Source organism: Heloderma suspectum, chromosome 1 (genome assembly GCF_057233095.1).
Source record: "Heloderma suspectum isolate Gila_16-S chromosome 1, 16-S_ref, whole genome shotgun sequence".
Taxonomy (NCBI): Eukaryota; Metazoa; Chordata; class Lepidosauria; order Squamata; family Helodermatidae; genus Heloderma; species Heloderma suspectum.
In genome coordinates this window covers 64,439,473-64,454,665 of record NC_139458.1, presented here as the reverse complement: position 1 = coordinate 64,454,665, position 15,193 = coordinate 64,439,473, and the positions used below count along the sequence as shown (strand labels likewise).

Sequence of the window (15,193 nt, the reverse complement as noted above, 5' to 3'; positions counted from 1 at the left end):
TTATATTGCATAGTGAATTTTCTTTCTTTTTGTTTTATATGTTGGACATTGAACTGTTGCTCTAAAAGCACTTCAGTAGCACTAATCTTTGCAGAAAAAAGAAGACTCCAGTACACAGCCTGTAATCCCCCCAAAATGTTCTTATTCACTAATATTGATTGTCCACTACATGTAACTCTTTAATAGTGGCAAAATGTTAGTGATGTTTCTTGTAAAATGCTATCACGTCTATAACGGTCATTCACAGGCAGCGACTGACTGCCTCTTGGTCAACAGGTATGGATTGTCCTTTTGTTGTCGTAGATGTTGTGATTACGATTTGCAAGCATTCATGTCACTTCTTACTTAAATGATAATGTGGAAACCTATAACTTCTGAAAAGACAGCCACAAATATTCCATTCTGAAAGGTGGAGCAGTCATGAAGAAAACAGGTTACATTTCCTTCCTTCCTTCCTTCCTTCCTTCCTTTCTTTCTTTCTTTCTTTCTTTCTTTCTTTCTTTCTTTCATAACCTTAGTTCCACAATATGCCTGCATGCTTCAGTACTGATTTCTCAGCTAGTTGGGTCCCAGGAGGCCTTATTCAGTGCTGCAGTGATCAGGGAGTTCCAGCTGTATAACATAGGGGGGGGAAATGTAGTTTGTACGAATTGTTCTTTACCTTGGTTTGGGTTCAGAATGCCAGCTGCACTCCGACTTTGTGTGTGACAGCACAAAGGACAGCAAAAGTGAAAAGCAAGTCAGCAAGTAGAGAGACAAAAGCAACCATCAGCTAATACAGCTTCACATGGCCTGACTAATTTATGAGAAAAAACTGTTCTGTTCGTTGGATCAGCACTCTGAGGAGGCAGGTGGAATTGTAGGAAGTTTTCATTGACTCTCTTGAGCAAGTAAGGAAGCCACTAGAGATTCTTCTCAGTTTGAACTTTATCAGTGTCTACGCTTAATCAATAAGGTATTGGAAAAAGAATTAATTACTAAAGCAGAATAAAACAGCTGCATTTTAAACTAAGGATCTATCAATTCAGTAATCTTCCAGTTACAGGCTAGGTGCCGTGAGGATCATTTTGACTTCATGTAATGAGGAACTGAGGGAGTTTCCTCATGAACAGGCTGGGAATTCACATTAGCCTATTTCAGCTATTTGTCATCAGTACAACTCATTTCTCTCCTTCTGAATTATAGTTTGTGTTTGATATACTGTCAAACCCACAGAATTCCCATATTCATGGGACTGAAAGCATTAATGCGGAAATCATTATCACCATGAGAAAAAGTCTTAACGTTCCTGAGCCTCTTTATTCTAAACCCTGTGGCCTGAGTGGTTTCATGCTGGACATACCTCTATTGTGCTCATTGTGAGGGTCAGGGACCTGCCTGTTGAAGAAGCAGTAATTTGAACACAGCCTGTAAATGTTTCATCTGTAATTTCCATAATGGTGAATTTCAAGGAGGGCTGAGAAGGGTTATGGGAGATGAATTAGGTTTTTAGTGAGCTCATTAGGAAGCCAAACAGAGTTTAGACAGCAAGGCGGTGAGTGTAGCTGTAATCAGTTCTGCTCGCTTTGTTCCCTGCCTTCGGGACATTTTTTCAAAAACTTCATGGCAGGGGATGATGAGAATATAGTGAGCAGAGGCTGCAATCTGATGGTTGACTTGTTGACTTGTAAACCTCTTAATTCATTTTTTGTTCAATTTAATCTTTTCTTTCTTAAGGAAAATTAGTTGAATGTTAGTCCTCTTTGCACTATTCACCTTTTAAATTATGCTCATTTTGAAGAGCTTGTTATGCCTGAATAAACATGAAATGACTTGGCATTTTCCCATAAGAGGCACACCCATTTTAACACCATGTATTTACCATTCCTGGAAATGTCTCATTAACTTCTGAAAATCTGTGAGCATGATATTTTTGGGCTACTGTAACACACCTCTTGGCAGTCACAGAAGGCAGTTTGGTTAATGCTTCATAATATCCATTTTTATTCTCAACATGAAGAAAGGCTCTCTATAGAAAATTGATGCAGTTTGCTCAGCTAATTTTCATGCTCATTCCAATTAATTTAACATGACCCAGATTTTCTTCCTCGGGCTCATCCTGACTAATTAGTAAGGCAACACCTAGAACAAGTTCTGTTTAATAACATTGTGGAACACTAGTTGTGAGTGATTTTGATGCTAATAAAGATATTCACTGGTGGGACAGATATTTGATGTCAATTATGGTATGTAATTTAGAAGTCCCAATGTGCTACAGAGGGTATAGGAAGGCTAGCAAATCACTATCAGGAGATAATAGTGTTTTTAAGTCTTCCACAGCACCTAACTACCCTGTGGGACCAATTAGGGTGTGGGTCTTTTTTCTTTTTTGGTACAACTAGTAGGATTTCCAAGTAATTCTACAGTAATGAATGGAGAAGTGCTGTTTAGGACTTACAATATGTGAACCATCAAAAATAGGCCCAGGCCCAGTATCTATTGAACTTCACCACATAAGGGAAAAGCAGTAATGGGGACAGAAAGAATTATGGATTAAGTGAAAGAGGTTGATTTCCCAGTTCCTTTATTCAGGCATTTTGTTAGTTTCATGAATCAATTTCCGTAAGAAATAAAATGGGGTTGGGTGTTTTATACATTTAAAAGTCACCTCAATTCAGCTGACTGTTAATGAACATATGACTGGTTTTGTGTATATAAAAACGATCTAATAAACAGATTGTTTTACACAGTATATCGAATGCAGGGTTTGAACCCTCATAAATTACTTATGGACATCCCATACTTGTTCATGTTCTCATTAAAGTCAGTGGGATTGATTCACTACTGCCTTGCACTTTATAAACTTCCACTGCAGATACATTTTTTACCAGTATTTTAACTATCATTTCAACAAATTTAATAAAGGGGGACAATTGAATTCTATCCTGACAGTTTATGAATATCAGAATCAGTAGTTGCCAACATGTAACTATTTATTTTATTTAAAAGCCTTAAAGAACCTTTTAGTTATTTACAAAAATGCTTTCCTGACTCTATCAGCAGACATGCCTACACTATATCCTCTGTGGAACTTTGCAATAGATATTAGATATGATTACATGAGCAAATCACTGGAGCTCAAAGCCAACATGGCATGGGTTTACTGAAAGTCTATAGTCAGGCGAAGATGATATATCATTAATGTAAAGGAAGGTGGGATTAACCGACCCATTAAGTCAAGAGTACAGAACTTCTTTCAGCCCAATGGCTGAATTCCATTTTGGGGAAGTTTTTTTTGCGGGGGGTGGGGCAAGGGCCAAAGACAAAAGGGATGGGACCACAATAGAAGCATATTAAAGCTCTCGCTGCCAGTAAGTACGCCTTAGGAGAGACATTTCAATCTTTTAGAACAGGGAAAAACTGCACAAAAGCCAGGAAACTACTAAACAGTTGTGGATGGTGGTAAAGGGTGGCCATCTGGGGAACCCTGGAAAGCCAGAGTTGGCCCCCAGGCCTAAGGTTCTCCACCCCTGCACTCAATCCTATGCCAACTGATGGGACCAATGCAGGTTGGGTGGGAAAGGACTATAGAGTCAGGAGCATTGACCTGTTCTCCTCCTTACCCCCTAATGATGTAAGGCTAGTGTTGGCCATTCTTTTTTTATAGTGGTTTTGCCACCAGCTCAACTTGAGGATTACTCAGAAACAAGCCCCAGTTATTTCAATGGGCTTTACTTCCAAGAAAGCATGCATAGTATTTTGTTTTAGATATTTCACTCACTTTTCCAGCTAAAAGCTGTCCAAAGCAGCTTAAAGTATTAAGAATACATATCCAGCAATAATAATTAAAACAATAATAAATAGCATAATAGAGCCGCAGATAACACACACTGATCAATACAGGAGAGCAAAATAAGATCAGCAATAATAACATACTTCCAGCCATCCAGAGTCCTGCCAGGACATGAACGTCTTCAGCTTGGCAAGAAATGCTATCAGGAAGGGAGCCAAATGGACCTCCTATGACAGTACATTCCAAAGCCGGGGCATAGCAACAGAGAAGATTCTGTCCTGTATTCCACTAAGCAACCCTCGGAGACTGGCAGGACACATAACAGAGCCTCTCCTAATGACCTCAGGGAATGGAGAGGTTCCTATTGTCTTGAAGCCTTCGAGACTATTTCTGTGGTCAGGTAAACAGGAACATTGCCATTTCTTTCAGTGAAATCAAGTTCCATCAAATACCAATATCTTCTAATAGCTTTGTATTTTTATAAATGGAAATTAATAGGGAAATAACTATCCTTTTCACCATATGTTGACTTTTTGTAAAAAGTACTCATGACTTTTATCCACTACTGGAAGACTGGGATGTATGTTAATGGAAAAAGAACGAAGCCAGTGGCCAATGTATACGATATATTGAGTGACTCTGAGATTATTCTTGGGGCACATTTTCTCAAAATACTTTGCTACAATGACCACTTTGAGCCACGGGGTTAAATTCTCTCTACCGTTGACTTGTGGAGTCAAAATGATACCTGTATTGTACAAGGAACTGTGAGGTGTAGCGTACAGAGGGATTTTTTAAAAAACGTAATGGGTTTGGTTATAACACTTTACTGACTGAAAGGACAATCCTATGCATGCTTACTCGGAATAAGCCCCATTGAATTCAATGGCGCTTACTACCATGTAAATGGGTATAGGATTACAGCCTAAAACAACTAAGGACACAATCCTATGCATGTTTACACAGAAAATAGTCCTACAATTTCTAGGACTTTTTTTCTGTATAAGCATGCATAGCACTGCACCCTAAGTCATTGATGGGAATAGATATAATCCACATATCTTGCACTAGGTAATATTGAATTAATATTTTATAATAATTCTAAGGTACTGAATTGATAACAAATGCACTAAAACACCAGAGTAATAAAATCAGGTAAAAATCTTTCCTGTTACATTTATATACACTTTTAATATTTCAGTTCTATTTGTGCCATTCCTAAATCTACTCAATCTTACAAAAAAAATTAATTCTTCAGTGTGATAAAATGAGATAGAAATTGCTTCTGAAAAACTTGCATTTTCTTTCAGATATTTCTTTCAAACCCAGTAATAAACAGCAACTGTGAATAATCTTGCAATTAAAAAATGGAGTTGACTACTATGTGGTGATTTCTGGCTGCTGTCAGAGCATGACAATTCTGTTCTGTTGGATCAGCATTGAAATGGTGCAAAGTCAGCTGGTTCTTAATTTTTTACCTTCTCAAGAATGCATTCACTGTCTTTATCACTGAATGACTCCCTTGCCTAGCATGATCATGAACTGAAAATGTGCTACATCAGCATATTTTAGCTAAGAATGTTACTTGACTGGTGGAGCTCAGATCTGACCTAGCAAAGGTGTCCATTCCGCAGAACCTATGAAACAATTGCCTGAGGAACAAACATACATTTCCCCCTTGAAATTCCCCTCATGTATGCTTCTTTTTATTTGTTTAAATATATAAAGTGCCCCATTAGGAAGGCTTGGTCTAGTTTCAATAGATTAAACTGCAAGTATAAAATATGTAAGTACTGTAATTCAGTTAAATGGTTAAGCTTACAATCCTGTGCACACTTACTTCGGATTAAGGACCATTGAACTTACTTCTGAGTAGGCTTCTATAGGATTGCATTGTGAGGCTGCAATCCTGTATACACCCTACCTGAGAGAAAGTTCATTTGACTTGCATAGGATATATGCATAGGATCATTCTGTAACAAAACTTGTTGAGAGTGTCTTTTTGTTTTGTTTTTAAAAAATTTCCCCCCAAATCTAAATTTCTACTGGGTTATTCACAAAAAGTCAGAACAAATTTAAAAGTTCCATCCATCTCAAAAGAAGTTTGATCTTGTGCTTTGTTAATCCTCCAAGGAAAGGACATTAAATAGTTGTGGGGGAGCTCCTGAGAGAGCCTCTGTGTGCACTTTTGCTCTGATGTCAATTGACTTAAGTACACCTAATTCTGTTCTAGACTGTGATCTAAATACATCTCATGTTTAAGAAGGTAGCTTCATCAATTTTAGACATTGGGGAGAGAAAAATGAAGATATGATTTCCTAAATATTTGTAGCCAAAGTTGTTTGTAATGATATTTTTTCATAATAGATTAATAAAATGTAGTTGTCTTGGCTTCCAGCCCCCAAATCACAGACGTAGGGTTTTTTTAAAAAAGCACTTCTTGCCCCTCATTAAATTCCGACTTTGTGCTGTTCTCAGCTACCTAACTCAGCAAGAAACAGCAACCGCGAATAATATTGCAATTAAAAAATGGAGTTGACCACTATGTGGTGATTTCTGGCTGGTGTCAGATCATGACAGTTCTGTTCTGTTGGACCAGCATTGAAATGGTGCAAAGTCAGCTGGTTCTTATTTTTTTTTTTTATCTTCTCAAGAGTCCATTCACTGACTTTATCACTTAATGACTCCCGTGACTAACTCATGTCAGTGATTTCAGTTTCTGTTTTTCTATCTAGTACAATCACCATGGGCCAAACGATTCCATGATTGGAGCTCTCTTTTTTTAGTTCAAAGCAGAGAGAGAATGAGAGTGAGAGAATCAAATTGGCCACAGCACTGGAGTAAGGATGGGTTAATCCTTCCCTTTTGTATTGTTTTCCCCAATCCTTCCTCATAGTTCCTTTTGCCCTGAGGCAGGAAACATACAAGGGGTGGGGGAGGAAAGAAAGGGAAATTGTGTTGAACTAAAAACAAAAACTAAACTCAACATGGCAGGACATCTGATCACAGATCTCTCCCCACTTGCCTAGTTTGGTTGTCAAAGAACTAGATAACTTCAGTAGGAAGTTGAGCTACTTGTGGATCACACTAAGAAAATGGTTATTTATGTAATCCTATTAAAGCCCTGTGACTTGTGTGCATTAAACATTACAAGAAAATTTAATTAAATTCTTGTCACAAATGAGGCACGTTATTAGCATTGTTCAGGTGTTATTAAATCTGTGTGGAATCAACACAGGAGGAGAAGGAGAGTTCTAGCTCTGCCCACCCCCTTGTGCGTTTCCATCACCCTGTACTCATGTAGGGTGATGGACTGAAGAGGAGAGTCTCCTGTATCTATGGAGGCTCTCCATGTGAGCCAGAGCACTGATGTTCCAAGGTCCAAGGCTCCACGGATACAAGAGGTGCTCCTCTTCAGACCATTGCCCTACACAAGTAGAGGGCAATGGAAACGTGCAGTGAGGGGGATGGGGGCTAGAGCACTCCTCCTCCCATGTTGATTCTGCACAGATTGAGAATGCCTGAATGGGGCTTTTGTTAGCTGTGATAAACATTCCAGTTCTTCCCCTCTTCAGCATTTGTTATCAAATGATTTTATATTTAACTGATTCTATTTTACTCGGAGACTGTAACCAGGTTTAAAGTTATATATTTGGGCAGTTGTTAGATGTACCCAATATTGGTGTTTTTGTACATGATGGTCCATTCTCTGTGTATCAACAGTTCAGACACAATAAAAATGGTTGCTGTCTTGTCTTCCATTGGCTTCAGCAGCTTTTGGATAGAAGTGTACTTCCTAAATCAGAACAATAAAAAATTATTTTTAACGTTAAAAGCTTCAAGTTAAACCTGCAGAAACAAAACGTGTAAGTGTTCCAACTTAACCCTTCACATTCTGGCATTTTCCAGACTGCCAGCCAAATGAACACTTTAGGAGGAGGTGTATAAATATGTCTGCAGCACCCAGAGAGTTAATCCACCCCATTGTGGATAGGTGTTGGAGCTCTTATGGTATGTAAGATCATACAAAATTCAGAGTTATTTTGTATTTTCCTTTAATATATACATTTTCCCAATAAGCGTCTTCTGAAAACTTAGTTCTCTTGTTGGCACTATCAGATATGCATATATAAGGGGTTGTAATGAAAGGAGATCGAGACACAGGTGATACCACCTCACCCTCTCCAAAATCATGGTGGGAGACATTCCTCTCCCCAGTGTGCCACAACCAGCCTCATACTTTTGATCTGATTCCTATACCAGCCTTCCCCAATATGGTGCCCTCCAGGTATTGGATAGAATCCAATTGTGCCCCAGTTCTAGCATTAATGATGCGTTAGTGCAAACCTATGCTAATGTAACTAGCTCTCGGTAGGACAATAGGAAAAAGTGGTGATTTGCTGTAAATTGCCACTTTGCCATTGCCCTAGAAAGTGCTAGTTACATCATGCAAGCATTGGTTTACTCTAGTGCCATCATTAGCGCTAGAACTGGGGCACAGTCAGACATAAGAAGAGCCAAACGTCCATCTACTCCAGCATTCTCTTCACACGGTGGCCAACCAGCTGCCTGTGGGAAACCCCTAAGTTGGGCGAATGCAATAGCATCTAGCCTTCAACTCCCATCAGACCCAGCCAGCAGCATGGTCATTCATCAGGAATGCTGGGAGTTGTTGTCCAAAGCAACTGGAGGGTGCCAGGTTGGGGAAGGGTGATCTCTATGGTGAAAGACTGCAAACTAATTCATTAGTACAATTTTGAGGCAGGCCAGTCCCTAGAAATGAAGCTGCTACTGATGGGCTGGAGTCCCTAGTCAGATTGGGAAAGAGGCACTATCTCAGAGAATTAAAATGATATCTATATCATCTAAAATAAGCTGCATAGCCCTAATTAACCTTGAAGAGGTTGGGCCCGGCTAGGAGCACTATCCCTTCCCCTAATGTTGTTTATGTATGTATATATGTATGTATGCTTTTAAATATATTTGGACTTGGAAAGGACCAATGGCAGGACCCTTAATTAAGGCATGATTCACAACCCCACTGTGTCACATTGCTTCAAAACTGCCGTCACCACCTTCTCTTCTAGCGCCAGCACTGGCTATTTAGCTGGCAAACCCCAAAGATACCTATGAGCCATGACATCCACCAGCCATGCAAGAAATACTGAGGCTCCTGCAACTGATGGGAGCATTCACACAGCTGCTAGCCAGGCCCACATACTTTTATGGAAGGAACAAAGTGGTGCAGGCTTGTTATCCCTGATGAGGAAGCTGTTGTAACTGCTTCAGCCAGGAACTGCAGGCTTGGCAAATAATGCATGGCTGCTGAGCAATGCAAGAATTTCTAAAGTGTGTCTAGAGTTTGATGGGTCTGAGCTGCCAGCATTAGGGGGACTAAGTCAGTGCAGTAGTACAGTAGGTTTGCGCATCCATAGGTTTGCATCTGTTGTAGATTGTGTTTATACCTTTGCATGTATTTAGCATTTGCTTATTTAAAATGCATTTATTTATTTATGAATGAATGAATGAATGAACGAATGACACTGTATGGCACTCCTTATCATAAAGATTCCGGGGCAGTTGGTAGTATGTCTTACTATACTCTTGTTAATATGTAATTGCCAGTCCTACAACTTTTAATGTGTTGTAGGTGGTGGTATTTCTCTCAAATGAAGCTGCTAATGCCTTGCTGCATTTTTCAACAACAGTATTTTATGGCAGAATGCTTCATTTCACAACTGCTAAATTCAAGCTGCTCTACTACAGTTTTGTAGCACTGGCGTTGAATTTATGTGCATCTATCCGGCTGAAGTTAGTTATTGCATCATTGTCATCTCAGTGACATAGGCCCAGAAGATAATATGCTAAGCAAGGGTCTCAGATAATTTTGGCTATTTATATTGCAGCAACTTAAGTTTCTGCCCTATATCCTTAGAGAATTTAAAATTAATAAATAGTTCTTGGTTCACCACAGGAGTGTCTCATGGTATTCTGCTGTTGTCACAATTTGCCCTCCAGAACAATGTGCCCTATAAACATAATCCTAACTAGATAGACGGCCACCTCTGAACTTGGAGGTGACCGCCTATCCAAAGCAAGGAAGGAGAGTCATGTGGGGGATCGTTCCCTCCACGCCTCACCTGCCTTGCTATTTTTCGCTAGACAGCCATTTTTGGCTGTCTAGCATTGGGGGGGGGGGCTGACCGGGAGAGGAAGCTGCCATACGACACAGTGGATGTGTCGTACACACAGTTCCACTCTCCCTGCCCCGGAACCCCCCCAGCCCCGCCCCTTTTCAGTCGCTCCGCAGTTCTCTTGCAAGTGCGGAGCACGGGGCTTCTCCATGCTGCCTTGGAGGCAGCGCGGACGAGAGGGGAAGTCAGTTTTCCAGGAACCGACCTCGGAGCGTGGGCTCCGACCTTGGTTCCCAGAAATGAGCATATCCTATGGCCTTCTAGACAATGTCTAGTGGCCATAGGATTGCTCCCAAAAGCAATTATAGGATCTGTAAATACATTTTACAAAACATAATAAAAGAAAGTGCTTCTAAAGAGGAATATATATATATGTACCTAATTTCAAGCACTATCATTTTTCTAAAAGTGACTCAAAGTGCTCTTACATGCCATTTTTAGGTGGTTTAAAAATTTATACCTCAATAATAAAACCTTAAAATTGAGGTTTCTGATTATAATATTAATAGACCACTAGTGATACTGCATTACTAAGTAACATTTTATCAGATATGGCTATTATATAACAAGGCAATGCTACTTTAATGCATGTTTAACAATGCTTTCTGTTGTATGCTACTCTTTATTAAAATGTTCCATTCTGTGATTCTCCAGTGATATTAGGAAATATGTTGAGAAGCTTAATTCTTTAAATAAGAAAATATTGATTTTTAAACCATTAAATATGAAGTAAACATGCTCTTATTTATGAAATCATAGAGATTTGTATTCAGAATTATCCACTCATTGAAAAGTCACATATAACACAGCTTTATATAGCAACACCAACTTCAAAGGCCAAAGGTGTTTGTAGAAACACTGAGCATGAGATAAATAGATACTGGGAGGGCACTGTCTCTACCGCAATGTACACCTATTTCTGCCTTTGTATGTGCCACTGAACCCCTAAACGGACATATGAAGGCAGCAATGAGTCCTATGTTACTTTAAAACAAACACTAAGGCTGAGAAGATCCAAAAGGCCTTTTGTATGTGCAATGGGATTTTTTTCTTTAAAAAACAACAGCTGACCTCCATGCCATACGACGAACTGCTTTTGAAAGGGTCCTCAAATTCAAAAGGTGTTTGCCATGAGGCATGACCTGGTGGCGGTGGCAGTGGGTAGGTGCAGGGACATAAGAACCATGCTGGATCAGACCAAGGGTCCATCTAGTCCAGCATTCTGTTCACATAGTGGCCAACCAGCTGTCGATGGGAAACCCACAAGCAGGACCCTCTCGCCTATGTTCCCCAGCAACTGGTGTACGTAGGCATACTGTCTCTGATACTGGAGGTAGCATAGATAACAAACATGCTGCTGTTTAAGAAACAGACATGCAGAGCTTCCTTGGATGTATTGAACTTAGTGCATTGTTCTTTGGGTCATGGCCTAAGAAATCTAATGGGACATGGACTTTTGTAGGCAAGGGCCTAGAGGCAGATGTGAAGAGAATCAGAGTAAAATGTAACATAAGAAACAAAGTCATAGTCAGTGAGGCACAATTCTTCATTCATACCTGTCTGTTTAACAACTGAGCTTTAACTGAAGTCATTTTATTTATACAGAAAATTATCTCCAATTAAGTTTCAAAAATGCTGATGAAGAAACATTGGTCTTAAAACATTTATTGGCATTTAACTAATTCTGTTTAACTCTTTACTAAATTTTTGATTGTATTCTTTTCCCACTGAAATGGCACGTTGGTGCCCAGGAAGCAATTATGTAGAACTGAACTATGGAATCCTTGTATCAAAGTGAGTAGGTATCTACAGGATGGTAGTTGAATGCAACCATGCCACACCAGTTCAAATGGTCAGTGAATTTTTATCTCAAAATAAAAGAAGAACATGAATTACTGAGGATCTTGGTTAAAAAGCAGTAGAATGGTACAGTGTAGCAATACTTTGTTGGCATGACTAAACATACAAAATGTATTTACATTTATAGTCATTTGAGGATAATTGCTCAAGCAGATAAGACACTTACTAACCTTAACTAAATGTTCATAATTTCAACCTAGGTACCCAAAAAGATATCAATTTGTGCTAAAATATTGCATTAAAAAGGAGCATAATATAGCAAACACGTGGAGCACTTTTTCTGCCAAAATTTTAGCTGAACAAAGTATAATGATGTATTGTATTAGTATTAGTAACAGTATTAGCTGTTGTGCACTGCTTGTATTTTCATTAGCTTGTGCAAGTGAAAGCTTTGCTCTTATTCCCTTGGATAAAATTGCCATTAGAAATCAATGAAAATTATATTTGAATAAGAAAAGCAAGGCTGGACCCTGGTGACATGCGTGTATTTCTAAAACACATTCTGTAGATTTCTCTGGACAACCTCAGAAATTAAGACCTTTAACTATAACATTCATCGACATTCTGGCAAAGGCTTTATGGATTTTAGTAATCTGATGACTATGGTCTTCCTCCTTTTGGTCTTGTCTCTCCCTCTTTATGTTTCTTCGTGTTGCAGCAAGAGCAATGATCGTATCTGTCACATTCTTTGAATGACTCAAAGATAGCAGTCCTGTGTTTGGGGCAGAAAATTGTGAACTCTATGTTCGCATAAATGCCACACAGGGGAGGTGAATAACACATTAGGAAGCTTTAGCATTAGGTAGTGCAGTGCAAGCAGAGCTGAATTTGAGAGCTAGGACTTAAATGGGCATTTGTCCCTGCTTTCCTCCTTAATAAAATCTGAGCATTAACCGTGGTTAAGGGCATTTGAGAGCTCTATAAAAATGAATCATTGGGATGCTCAGAAGAACTCTATTAGGATATATTTTAAAGAACTTTAAAATATCTGCTATATACTTACACATGTACTTATCAGAGATGTGTATTCATTATGTATTGGTAATGATTTTTAATGATAGCTGAAGAGACCAAGGAGTTTGTGAAATCTTTTTAAAGAAATTAATTTCCCATTTTTTTATTGGGATTTTTTTTTCCACTATGAGACATCAGTAGGTTTAGCCACCATGGAATTTCTCAGTCTATATGGGAGGAAAACATCTGAAGTGAAAACATGATTTACAAAAATGGAATTTCAGACAAAATTAGGGTTCGTTCTCACAGTAGGAAGACTTATCACATGTTATGATATGTAAGTGTACACACGGTAGAGATATCCATGTAGGAAAATCATCTTGTGTAAAGTGACCCCTCAGATACTAGATTTCAGCATTCATGCCTTATAAGCACTGTCTAAAAATGTCTTAATCGTTACCTGGTAATTGGGCACTGTAGCATTCAAATAAATGTGAATGAGCATGTTCCTGCTATATTATTAAACTGTTGCTGATGATGACTAGTTAACCAAAATGAATTAACAGAGAAGAAATGATTAAACTATACTATTAACTAACCTGCCAACAACAGGGGGAAAAATGGCACCACATTTACATATGTGTCCATCTGTCTGCTTTTACACTTTTTGTCTTCAGCCAGTGGGTGAAATGGTTTTAATCCAAGTAGCAGTTTGATTTTCCCCCAACATATACTTTCTTTCCTCCTGTTTATTGAAGGGGTAGGGAAGGGATTTCCTTGACAATAGCTAGTTCTTAATAGCTCTTTAAAGAAATCTCATCTCTATGACCACATTAGTTATAATGTGAGTGGCAGAAAAATCTCCATGGATAATTTTGGGTTAGTTAGTAGATTGTTACCATCTCAGTGTTGCTGAAATCCCTAATCTTGGGTCAGCATGAAGCTGCAGTGGTTACAATCCTGTTGCCTGATTCAGTATGAATGAAAGTGCTTTCCGTCAGAAACATGTGGTCTCTTCAGTACAGAGCCTGTGTAAATCCTGTGTAAATAGAGGGAGGCTAACAAAGGATGAGCCCCTGCAGCTCAGTGCATTTGGAGCCATTTGGGGCTGAATTTGCTAAATGCTGCTTATACTGCCTGAAAAGTTGAAGAGAAAGGAGCTTAAATTCCCTTCTTTTTTTCTTTCTACTCATACCCTGGGGGGAGGGTGTTCAGGGCCAGAGAAACTTGAGGTAAGTCTCTGAAGACTGTTTTTTCAGTGCTCTTTTGAGTGTGAAAAAGGTGGCATGGGTCAGTGTCCCTTCTCTAATGTCGGAAAACCCACACAGTTAGTAAATGTTGCATGTAAACTAAAGTACTTCATCCTTCTCTTCAGTCAGTATTGAGCAATGAACTAGTCACTAGAAACCTGAAGATTTTTTTTTTCACATTAATGTATCTAGACAGTTTAGCATAGCAAGTTGGTAAGAGAGCTCAGTAATTAACAGATTTTCCATAATGGAACTTTTTAATAAGAAAAGTATGTTACCTTGAATAGCTACTAAGAAAATAAAATCAAGAGTCTAACACTTCGCACTAATACCTGTTAGCCTTCTGCTAGGAAAATACTTGGACAAATAGATGTTCAGTTTTTCAGCTGACCTTGATTAGCTACAGATGTAGTTCATAGAGGTCCATTGGTAAATGGCAAAACAGAAATCTAATAGGTGCTAGAGACAATTTTCTCCCCATTCAAGTAGTATAAACACATTTTGAACAATTAGCTCTTAATCAGAGAACTGTCAAAAAAAAAGAGTAACTCCCACATTTATTGCAGTGACTTAGCTGGCAGACAACATGAGCTTCTGAGGGCACAATCCTATGCATGTTTAGACAGAAAAAAGGCCTCGAACACCCAGCATTCTCCAGCCAGCAGACTTTTTTCTCTCTAAACAGGCATAGAATTGCACCCTAACTTACTGATTCCTACAGTGGCACTGTGGAATTGTATCATAGTTGACCGGTTATGAAGTAGAATATACTGCTGTACCTACAGTAGCCTTTTCTATCAGATGAGTGGGTTACGTCCGTCTTACTATAAGATATGGCAGTTGCAATCTCATGTTTACCAAAGCTTAAGCATAGAGGCATGCAGAGGGGCAGCTGATAGCTGTGTGGACTGAAAGATCTTTAAGATGGTGTACAGAAATAATCTTTTACATTGCCTTGCTGCACCTTGTTTGTTCTGAATTCTGAGCAGATAATCAAATGCTGCTACAACTGGCGAGGATGGCTGTTGGTGGCATAGCAGCGTCAGACCACACTGCTACACTAGATTGTTGGCCCCCTACAGCTCACAACAGCAACTGTTGTGACATTGTGCTGAAGCAGCAGTTGTTATGCTCCCATTATGACATTTATTACCTAGCCCAGC

The 15,193-nt window shown here is 39.1% G+C and overlaps 1 protein-coding gene across 9 annotated transcripts in view; it reads left to right on the top strand.

Moving 5' to 3' along the window:
* The window catches only part of MEIS2 (Meis homeobox 2), a 347,329-nt gene that overhangs the window by 56,594 nt on the left and 275,542 nt on the right, over nucleotides 1-15,193 (top strand). Inside the window, exon 8 of one of the 9 annotated variants that reach the window (XM_084844562.1) lies at nucleotides 7,682-7,783. The exons of the other annotated variants lie outside the window; for them this stretch is intronic. Within the exon in view, the coding sequence (XP_084700688.1) occupies nucleotides 7,682-7,783 (102 nt within the window). The remainder of the gene's footprint in view (nucleotides 1-7,681; nucleotides 7,784-15,193) is intronic. 9 annotated transcript variants of the gene reach the window in all.